This window comes from Echinops telfairi, unplaced genomic scaffold (genome assembly GCF_000313985.2).
Source record: "Echinops telfairi isolate 266 unplaced genomic scaffold, ASM31398v2 ScPeMD7_9;HRSCAF=40, whole genome shotgun sequence".
Taxonomy (NCBI): Eukaryota; Metazoa; Chordata; class Mammalia; order Afrosoricida; family Tenrecidae; genus Echinops; species Echinops telfairi.
Genome location: NW_022103906.1, coordinates 4,272,836 through 4,284,447, shown reverse-complemented (window position 1 = coordinate 4,284,447; position 11,612 = coordinate 4,272,836). Strand labels below are relative to the sequence as shown.

The 11,612-nt window shown below is 42.2% G+C and overlaps 1 protein-coding gene across 7 annotated transcripts in view; it reads right to left on the bottom strand.

Annotated features, from left to right (window-relative positions):
• The window catches only part of ARHGEF10 (Rho guanine nucleotide exchange factor 10), a 231,747-nt gene that overhangs the window by 112,488 nt on the left and 107,647 nt on the right, over window positions 1–11,612 (bottom strand). For 5 of the 7 annotated variants that reach the window (XM_004707747.2, XM_045286716.1, XM_045286714.1 and 2 more), the window contains 2 exons: window positions 8,307–8,423; window positions 4,687–4,801 (listed from right to left, as the gene is read on the bottom strand). In XM_004707747.2, the coding sequence (XP_004707804.2) occupies window positions 4,687–4,801; window positions 8,307–8,423 (232 nt within the window). The remainder of the gene's footprint in view (window positions 1–4,686; window positions 4,802–8,306; window positions 8,424–11,612) is intronic. The other 2 variants (XM_045286715.1, XM_045286717.1) reach the window with 2 other exon arrangements.

Sequence of the window (11,612 nt, the reverse complement as noted above, 5' to 3'; positions counted from 1 at the left end):
AAGGAAGGAAGGAAGGAAGGAAGGAAGGAAGGAAGGAAGGAAGGAAGGAAGGAAGGAAGAAAGAAAGAAAAGAAAAGAAAAGAAAAAGCCTAACTCATTTTGCCACCAATTACGTTAGTCTTCCAAGCCAATCCTTGGACAAGATATGATTTTAAAGACTGAAGCATAGCGATTAGCACCTGCTAATCTTTTATTTTCAACAACCACTTGAAATAAGAAACTTTCAACAGGGAGTTGCTAGGTGGTTCATGCACTCAGCAGCTAACCTAAGGCAAAAGAATGTTTTATATGAGAAAATCCTCCCAATCATTAGTCATCTGAGAAATGCAAATTAAAACAACTCTGAGATATCACCTAACAGCCTTGAGGATAGCCCAAATAAAAAAATCAGAGAACAACAAATGTTGGGGGGTGGGGGGGGGCGAGACAGGTACTCTCGTCCACTGCTGGTGGTCATGTAGATTAGTACAGCTGCTGTGGAAAGCCATCTGATAATATTTAACGCAAATGGAAATTGAGTTGCCTTATGATCCAGCATACCCTCTACTGTGCATATACCCAGAGAAGAGGTAAGAAATAGAACACCACCAGTCATCTGTGCTCTAAAGAACTGGAAATAACCTAAATTCGGGGAGTGGGGCACTAATCCACCCAAGGGGTGGGGGGGTATTGTTTATGTCTCCACAAAAATGAGAGTGTGAGTGAAGACCACACCACGGTGCGCCAAACCTTGAGGGCAGTGTAACCACATGGGCCGGCCCCAATCAGAGCCAACCTGAACCCCCACCCCCACCCCTAGAAGTATGTGCTACAGAGGATAACACTAAACCTACAGGCTGGGGAGAGGGGCCAGCCTGCCATATCCACACAGAAGCAAACCAAGAAGGGAAAAGAGAGAGCAAGGGACGAGACCCCATACTGGCATGCCAAGCCCCGAGGATGACGCCCCTGCACAGAGCTGCGAAGGCACAGAGAGCACTGTAGGGCTGACGACCGCTGGAGACCTGATGTGCTGACAACAGTGGGGAGTCAAGGCAGGGAGTGAGTCCAGTCTGACCAACCCCACAGTGGAGCGAACCAAGAGGGGACATAACAGATCAGCAACGGGAACAAAGCCAGCCACAAAACATCTGAGGAGCCCCCAGAATAGATTTCAGGCTAAGAGGGGCAGTTCCTGGAACCCCTCAGAACTAGTGGGGTGATAGAAAGGTCAGCAGACAGACCTGGAATTATGTATGATTTTTCGGGGTTTTTTGGCTAGTTTTTTTTCTTTTGTTTTCTTTATCTTTGTATTTAATCTTTTCTTTTCTTTTCTTTTGTCTCTCTTATTGCGGTCTCTGTTATTGTGGTACTTACCAATATAAGATAGGCATGGGAAGCAAGCCGAAGGAGAAAGCAACTGGGACCAAGGTTCTGGAGGGATCGGGAGGAGGAGGATGTGAGGGAAAGGAGCGGCAAGCAAACAACACCCTAGACAGGGGAACAACTAGGGAATTAAAAGCAACGAGGAGTATGTAGAGATCCAAGTTGTGTTGGAGCAATGGAAATCTAGCTGAGAGGAATTACTAAAAGGCAGAAGAAGGGTGAGCATGCTGGCAGGGCAGGAGGAAGGTAAAAGTAAACAGAGGAAAGCTCTAGGAAGCAAAGTCATGGACAGAGTATAAACATAGGTGTTCACTTATGTAAATATCTTAATTAATAAAAATAGAGGTATTGGCCTATGTACATATATTTATATGCCAATACATGGAGGAAGTGGACAGACTTTAGGCCTCTGCTCAAGTCCTCCCTCCACACAAGAACACTTTGTTCTAACAACCTGGCATTCTGTGATGTTCACCTCTCAACACGATCGCTGAAGACAAAGTGGGTGCATAAGCAAATGTGGTGAAGAAAGCTAATGGTGTCCGGCTATCAAAAGATATATGATCTGGGGTCTTAAAGGTTTGAAATTAAACAAGCGGCCATCTAACAGAGAAGTAACAAGGCCACGTGGAAGAAGCACACCAGCCTTGGCAATCATGAGGTGTCAAGAGGATCAGGTAAAAGGCATCAGAAGACCCAAAACTAATAAACAAAAAACCAAAAAATATATTATTGAGAATGAGGGATATCAGAGCAGAGACCCAAATCCATTTGTGGACAACAGGACATCCCCTCACAGAAGGGTCACAAGGAAGGGATGAGCCAACCAGGGTGCAGTATAGCACTGATGAAACACACAATATTCCTCTGGTTCAATGAGGCTTCCTCACCCCCCACTATCATAACACCAGGTCTGCCTTTCCATTCTGGCTAGACAGAGCATATACAGTGGTACAGATATGACATGGAATCCAGGTCAGATAAATCTCTCAGGAACAGAAATAGGAGTAGCTATACCAGGAGGGCAGGGAGAAGGTAGGGGAGGAGGGGAGGAAGGGGAAACCAATTGCAATGATCAATGCATAATCCCCCTCATACAGGGGGGTGAACAATATAAAGGTGGGTGAAGAGAGACAGCAGTCAGTGTAAGATATGAAAAAATAATTTATAATTTATCAAGTGGTTTCGAGGGTGGGAGGGGGAGAGGGGGGAAAAAGAGGAGTTGATACCAAGGGCTCAAATAGAAATTACATAAAGGTTTAGAAAATGATGATGGCAACATATGTACAAATATGCTTGATACAATTGATGTATAGACTATTACAAGACTCGTAAGAAAAATAAATAAATAAAAATAAATAAAGAGCTGTAAGAACTACCAATAACATGATCTTTTAAGTAACAAAAAAGAAGAGATTGGTAAATGAAAATGTATCAAAATAGTTTTTACACACACACACACACACACACACACACAGAAGAGCTGTAAGATCCCCCAATAAAATGATTAAAAAAAAAAAAAAGACTGGTGCTTTGAGTCCTCCATCCAGAGGCACCTCAGAAGACAGGCCTAGAGACCGCCTTCTGAAAAGCAGCCACTGGGAGCCCCGTGGGCCACTGTTGTGCTCTGACACACGTGGGTGGCCACAAGTCAGAGCCAGCTTGATGTTATCTATCTGTTGCCCTTTATATACCTGCAATTCTTTACCTATCAATGCACAGAAGATTCAACCTTTTTTCCCTCAGATATATTACATAATCACCCTGCATCCAACTTATTATTGTGGGAAACTAACATTGAGGGAAAGATGACGACTATATTCCCTAAGTTATAGCAGTGGGAAACTGGAAAGCTAGTTTTCCACAGTAGGAAACCTGCCACTTTGGTAAGTTAGAGGTAAAGCCCAAGTACATTATTCTGCTTTAAATATCATTCCCACAGATTCTCCTTCAATAGCTATGCTGGTTAATTTTACCTCTAAAGCGGCAGACATCTGCCGTGTCACCCAGCTCCTCTCATACCTTCCCCCAATTAAGTTTCCTCACCTGCAAGCTCAGGGACCTTCCTGTAGATTCCACCCACCTTGTGATGCGTGTAACTACTGAATATGCATGTCTTTTGGCTACCTATAAATATCCCAAGATAGTAAAGACTCTCTCTCTTCTCCCACTTCCACATGGGCCACAAAGAGGGGCTGAGGTGAGCAGGCTACCATAAAATGTGTCTCCTTCTTTTATTTTATTCTCTCGCCTATCTTTCCTATTCTCTATGACTTTACTATAATCTTTAGATATTATAACCATGCAAATGCACTTAGTGACTCTTCAGTTGTTAGAGGCTGGTTTCTGGTGGGTCAGGCACCGGTGGGGGGCATTAGGAACAGCCTGCCCTGCTCTTATTGGACCGAGATGGCTAGCTTCAAAGGGCTCCAGGACAATGAGCCATCTCCTCGGTATCAGGTGGAACGATCAAGGTACCACCCGACCTCGGAATTTCATGGATGGAGACGGCTTAAGCCCCCATAGCTGAAGCTCCTGATCAGCTTACAAACTTGCTCTTCACCACAGATGGACTTCATTGGCTCCTTGCTGGAACCCGTGAATCTTACCTGGGAGTGCTGAGTAAACGTCTTTTTCTCCTCTCTCGCCTGGCCTCAGTTTATCTTTGTGGCACGCCTAATAGTTTCCTCTAACACATTAACAATATGTACTACATGTGACAGTTATATATTGTTATACATAAAGAGTACAAGCTACTGTTTTAAAAAGATTTGTTTTAGGGCAATTAAAAAATTCTGATGGCATTCCAAGTCTCCCATCACCAGAAAAATATTAAAATCCCTGCTTCAAAGGTTTCCTTCTTAGCTTAAGATTTCAATCCTTGCCAGAAAATATGCATGACCTAATGAGCTAATATAGTATATACTGTAAATATAGAGTCAATTATGTTGTACTGTCTTGGATACGGGAAGGTAAGACAACAGGTGGATGAGGGCCCGGGATGTACTAATTCCTAATCATCCACTGAGCAGACACCATAAAAAGATAAATGAAATCAGCTGCTTAGAAGAATCTATTGATTTTTCTTTACAAACTCTGCCCAGGAGTCTCAACTATTCCACTGCTGCTTCTGGGCCAGCTGGGCTGCATCAACCCAGCAATGCAGAGGTCGACAGAAGTTACAATCAGACCACGGTCACACTCCACTGAAGGTGTATAGGAATTCACTCTGGCTGCTTTCTACTCCACGAGCATGCTCTAGGATACAGGAGACCTACAAAGCAGGGGTTCTCTCACCAGGCGAATGCCTGGGTCACAGACCTTGAGAAATAAAAGACTTGGTTCTAATGAACGAGCGGCCCCGCTTCACAGCAGCTTTGGTTTTCTCGAGCCCGTCTTTGGTCCCTTCCTTTGCTGCCTTCATCAGTTTCTGCATCTGTAAAAGAGGACGAAAGGTCAGGAATGGCAGAGTGCAAAAAATAGCTACTAGTCGCCTGGGTTTGTTTTAAAAGGATACTGTCAAGTAGTTTGGTCTTGAAACCTTACCTGCAATTGACTTTTTTTTTTTTTAATCTGGCAGAGCTTCTTAAAGTGTGTATGTTTTCGTTTGGTTTTTAAGAAAATGCTAATTTTAAAATGTCTTTCCTTAACATGGGTTTTCAGTTTCATACTACATTTAAAAGTCTAATGTTATGATCTTTATAATCACATTGTAGCCATCACCTAAAAAAAATAAGCAACAGCTAAGGTGCTCAAACATAGCTTGCCCCAAATTACAGGCAAGAGTGAGAGAAAATAAAATTTCACTACACACTTTCATGTCTCCAAGTTAGCATTATCCATGTAACCTGTGTTCATGGATGCTATTCTTGACCAACGTGCTCCCATGTAGAGGCATGGCCACTTGTTTCCAGAGGACCCCTTGTTACCATGGTCACAAGGACCAATTCAAAACAAAGGGGCCACTTATGATCACTCAAATTGCAAAATCAAGCTAAGTGATTATACTTAGGATTACATGTGTATATAAAAGTGATGATAGACAGATGACAGATAGGTAGACACCGATTGGAAGAATCAAGATTTTCACAACTTTGCACAAGTTTGAGTCAGAAACGCTATGTTATTTGTTTACAGATAGTATACCCACACAAATAATGTGCATACAATGTGCACATAGTGCTCTTTGGAAACTAACATACATGGGTTGCATGATTTTTTTTCAGGGATGTGTGTGTGTGTACAACATGTGAGTTACTTGTATAAAAACATGGCAATTTCCATTTGAAATGGAGTTTATTCCAGATTCTTAATTTAATACCTATATTGTCACAGGTACTCAAAAGTACCAAATGACAAACTGTAATATTTTATTTATATTTCTTATGCTTTAAAAATATATCATACGTAATTATCATTGGTCGTTGGTTTCTCTTTTAGAGAAAGCCCAAGTGACCCCCCCCCCCAAGAAACACATCAATGTCTTTTAAAAAATGACCTCCCTGACATTGGCAGCCTCCTTCGCCCTCCCTGGCCTTCTCTTCCCTATTGACTTCATTGACCTGCACTTTCTTAGTTGTCCACTTATCTCGACCTCTACTTCTTCACCTCTTTCCATGGGATTCCTTTATCCTGTTAACCTAACACCAGACTCAAGCCTTCCACACTATTGCCTCTAGTTGTCTACTTGGTATGAAGAGATGCCCAATGGATTAAGGAGCAATTGCCAAATGGTGTTTAACCTATACCCTGCCTGCCGGCAAGTCTTGCCTAAATGTGCACTAGGTCTTCCCAGAAGAAGGGGCATCTGTTTTACTTAGCAAAGTGCCCTGGATGTTGTAGCTGTGACGTTGCAGATCTGGGCTCTGTTACTTGCTCTTCTTCATTCTCTTGGAGAGTGTATATAGTCTTAGTGATTGCCGCCATCGATAACTCTAGCCTGACCATTTCTTCAAGTCCTTTATGTCTACAGCTACATTTCCACGAAGATCACACACACAAAGTAACTGAAATTAAACCCACGTTCACATTCCCTAATCATGACCCCAACTGCACAACATTCCTCTAATTCTATTGAGTGAATGACATCAAAGTCACTCTTGGCTTCTCTGCAGAGTGGGATGTATAGACTATGTTGGGAAGAAAACCAGTAAGAAATTCTTTGTAGTAAACAAGCACAAGGTAAATGGACCAAGATTATGGCTACAGCAGTGGAATAAAGAACAGAAGATAGGCGAGATGTCGTGAATGCTATGTCAGTGGGACATGATTATGTATTGTGTGTATGGGCTACGGAAGTCAGAGAAGTCAATGCCTTGAAGTTATTAACACAGCAGAGTAGGAGGACTGTTGTATAACTGGAAATTGTAGTTGGAGTGGGTCATGGCTAGGGCATGCGGATTTCATTTTACATATGGTGCATGTGTGGTCCTAATGGGATATCCTGAGGAAGGGAGATATATCATAAACAATTTACCTGTGTTTGTGCCATGACAGGATGCCTCCAATTATTTTTCTTACCAAGGTAGCCTCCTAAATCCTATTATTCCTTAATCCTAGACTTTCACTGCTAAACCTTGGTTTTTCACCCAACCCCTGGTCCAGTTCACGTCAACAGAGTAGATCTGTTGTAGATCTGAAAGAGCCTTAGCATCCATCTCCACATCAAGCAGGTAAAGACAGAGAGTGTTAGAAATATTAAATTGCTTGTCCAAGAACACAACCCCCCCACCCCCAGATAATAGTATTTCTGACTCTTGGCACAACCATTTCTTATGCCCTAAATGAGGTAACCCCGCTAGGCCTGGGCCTCAATTATTTGCCCAATCTTATTCCTCACTCTTTCCTAACATGTGTTCGCATTCCCTTTCATTCCCTGCTCCTCTTCCTGTGTGCTTCCTGCCATCTGTACAGATGAGGATTTTCAAAACGGAAAGCATTCACAGCTCCCCTGAAATCCTGCCATCCTGCCGGCCACTGCAGGTGGACGGCTGCCTTATGGGCCCATGTAATTTTTTCCTGCATGGGAACCAATGGGCCACTGAACTTAAGGAAATGGTGTGATTCCTGGGGGTTGTTAGTCCTTTAAAAGCCTGGAGCACAAAAGTATTTTAGAATAAAGCAAGTGACTATCAGAGAAGGAGGGTTGTAGATGAACATTTTTCTTTAGCCAAGCACCATTGAACACATATGAACAAATCACAAAAGAACAAAACGGGAGTGGGGGGTGGGGTGGGGAGGAATATCAAATTGAAGTAAATGTACTTGACAGTGCCCTTTTAAAACACATTGCAAAGAACTGAACATTATGTTAGTCTTATATTTGAATCCAGCAGTTCTCAAACGCTTTGGTCTCAGGAGCCCTTGGCACTCTTGGAAAATCACTGCAGACCTCAAAGAACGTTGTGTTTATCTGGGTTTGATTTTCTATACGACTGTATTAGAAATCATAACTGAGAGAGCATTTAAATAGCTACTTATTAACATTCATCAGGATATAGTAATATCATTATATGAGATCTTACATAACATATCTATAATAATGAGCTGCATTTTCTAAAACAATAAAATTTGTGAGGAGAGTGACCACTATTGTGAAGTTTTGAGCATTTCTTCCACATCTGGCTTAGAGACAGCTGGATTGTGCATTCAATCTGCTGAAACACCACCTGTCAGGAAGCTTCGGGGTAATTCCACTGTGCACTCGTGAAAGAATGAAAGGGAAAGAGAAATTGCATCTTGGAATTACCAAGAAGAAAAGGATTCCTCATGGACCCTCTGCGAGAGCCTCATGAACGCATGGGGTCCCTAGACCACACTTTGAGAACCACTAAGAAAAAGTGACATGGCCTTAACTGTCACATTTTCCTGTTGTCTTACAGATAGTCTGTTTTTAAACTAATCATTTTCAGCGTGGCTGGTCAGAAAATGAACCATACTACCTTCAGTTCATGTTTTTGCTTTAGCTGCTGAATCTCTACTGCTCCCACAGTGTTTGCCATCAAATCTCTCAGCTTTTTCTCATAGTGCGCCTTTAAACGGGACAGGTCATGAGAAAGCTACAGCATAAAGAGATACAAGCTTTTCACAAAATGCTCTGCAGTAGTACTTTTAGACACTTAGACACGGGAAGCACTTCCACCATGTCTGGTGACTGGTGCTCATGTGCCGGAGCACACCGGGGAATGACCGCTTCTCAGGGGCCACAGACAGACACATGCAACTCGGGAGAGTCCCTATCGCTAGCCAGGCTGAGTTTGAAAATTTAAAACCTATGACCACAAAACAGATGTCATTTAGAAGAGTCACTTTATGCCAAACAAGATTAAAAAAATGAAAATGTACATAAAATCATTCACTTTGACTTTGATGGAGTTAAAATGATCAGATACATTTTAAAAATGCATAAAATTATTCCTCTGGGTCACCACCAAAGCCAAGGTTACCTGTATTCAAGCTTGTATTGAATGGCGGCACCTTCTTAGAAGGGCTAGCACAGGTACTTATTGATCTCCAAAGGGTCTCTAGGCTTTCTAATTCTGGAGATGGAGCAAACTCTTAAATCATTCCTGTGGTGATCACAAATCATTCAAATACACACCACAATGAGCCCCACTGCTTCGCTGGCTAACATGTCCCACAATAATCAAGATAAATATTATCTTTGGTACAATTTCACAAAAGCTGAGGGCTTTTTCTGAAATAACTTTTAAACAAATAGTTTTATTCGGTAATTATTTTTTAAATCATTTTATTGGGGGGCTCATACAACTCCTATCACAATCCATCCATCCATCCATTGTACGTCAAGCACATTTGTACATTTGTTGGCCTCATCATTCTCAAAACATTTGCTTTCTACTTGAGCCCTTGGGATCAGCTCATTTTCCCCCTTCTGGACTCCCCCTTCCCTCATGAACCCTTCATAATTCATAAATTATAATTATTTTGTCATATCTTCTACTGTCTAACATCTCCCTTCACCCACTTTTTGGTTGTCTGTCCGCCAGGGAGGAAGTTATATGTAGATCCTTGTCATCGGTTCCCCCTTTCTACCCCACCTTTCCTCTACCCTACCGGTATCGCCACTCTCATCACTGGTCTTGAAGGGATCATCCATCCTGGATTCCCTGTGTTTCCAGTTCCTATCTATACCAGTGTACATCCTCTGGTCTAGCCAGATTTGTAAGGTAGAATTGGGATCATGATAGTGGGTTGGGGAGGAAGCATTTATGAACTAGAGGAAAGTTGTATGTTTCATCGATGCTACATCGCACCCTGACTGGCTCGTTTCCTCCCCAGACCCTTCTGAAAGGGGATGTCCAGTTGCCTACAGATGGGCTTTGGGACCCCATTCTGCACCCTCCATGGTTCACAATGATATGATTTTTTGTTCTTTGATGCCTGATACCTGATCCCATCGACACCTTGTGATCACACAGGCTGGTGTGCTTCTTCCATGTGGGCTTTGTTATTTCTGAGCTAGATGGCCGCTTGTTTACCTTCAAGCCTTTAAGACCCCAGGCGCTATATCTTTTGGTAGCCGGGCACCATCAGCTTTCTTCACCACATTTGCTTATGCAGCCATTTGTCTTCACCAATTGTATCGGGAAGGTGAGCACACAATGATATGATTTTTTTGTTCTTTGATGCCTGATAACTGGTAATTCTTAAAGCATGACTTCTTGAAAGTGAAAAACGTCAATACTTCGCACTGCATTTCTATGGTGAACAAGCATAACCACAAATGCACCATTACATCTCTCCACAGTATCCTTTTGTTTCCTTTTTCCACAAAAATTTTGAAGCCCCTTCATGCTCTCTCCATATTGCCACTCCTGCCACAGGAAGCTGTACGAGCTATGTGGAGGTTGGGAAGAATGAACGTGTTCCGTTCATTAGTATAATTTTGCACTCATCGACCAGTTTTGTGACAGCCTTTTGAGTGTTTATTCTCTAACCCTGGAAGGCTGCTGACCACACTGACAGTCTCACTGGGCTTTCGGGAGCTTTCCTTGGGCACATACATTCATGTTGAGGTCCAGGAAGGCAGAAGCTGGATTTTACTCATAAGAGGTCCACACCAGACTTAACCTAGTTTGCACTAGAATCAACTATGCTGACAAAACATAATTTTATACATACTGTCCACAACCATTTTAAAGTTCCCACGGAACACAGGCAGTCTCTGAGTAATGGAAAAGATCTCTTCCTAACTGTGTCTTTAAGAATTTGTGGGCCAGCCAGAGCAGGTACATCCCCAAATCCCAAACCAAATTTAATGCCATCTAGCTAATTAAAATCACAGTGACCCTGCAGGACAGAGTAGAACTGTGCCTTTGAATTTCCAAGGCTGTAAATCTTTACAGGAGTAGAGAGCCACTTGTTTCTCTCACTAAGTAGCTTGTGGATTCGAACTGCTGCCTTTGCGGATAGCAGCCCAATTTGCTAACCATTATGGCACCGAGGCTTACGAACAGATACATAAAGGTTTTATTTAGCCTCACTTTAGTGCAAAATAAGGTAAGAAGCCTAGCCAATGATGTAAAAGATGCAAGTGCAACAAGTGACAGTGTTTGTGATGAATCTGTCATGAGATGGTGCAGACTAGAGCTAGGTTCAACCATTTCAGAGTGAGGACCAGTTTGTAGAAGCTTAAAGGGTAATTAGGTGTTGTCCAGAATTTGAAGTTTCTTAACCAGGGAATGCCTATTATATACATCTTGCTGAAATAAGAGCCAATCACATTATGTTTTAAACTTAAAATCAATAATATACAAATCAATTATATTAAATCCACTCTCCCAATTATTAACTCTATTACAAACTGCCCTTGCGGCTTTGTGTGTGACTGAATCTCAGCTGTAGTAGTTCTAGGTAAGAGAAAAGAGCTACCTAGATGAGGCCTGCAATAACCTTGGCCCCACAAATGGACAGATTCACCTTGAGTTTTATGAGAAAAACCTAAAGAATATGAGAACATGAATCAACCCATGAAGATGACTCATGTATGTAGGCTATATGTAAAGGATACATGGGTATGCATATTTCCAATGGTCTTAATGGGAGAGAAATTAGGCCACAGTTTAGATCAATAAGCACTTCACCTTAAAAATGTCAGACTGCCGGCTATCAAAAGATACAGTGTCTGGAATCTTAAAGGCTTGAAGATAAACAAGCGGCTATCTAGCTCAGAAGCAACAAAGCCCACATGGAAGAAGCACACCAGCCTGTGTGACCATGAGGTG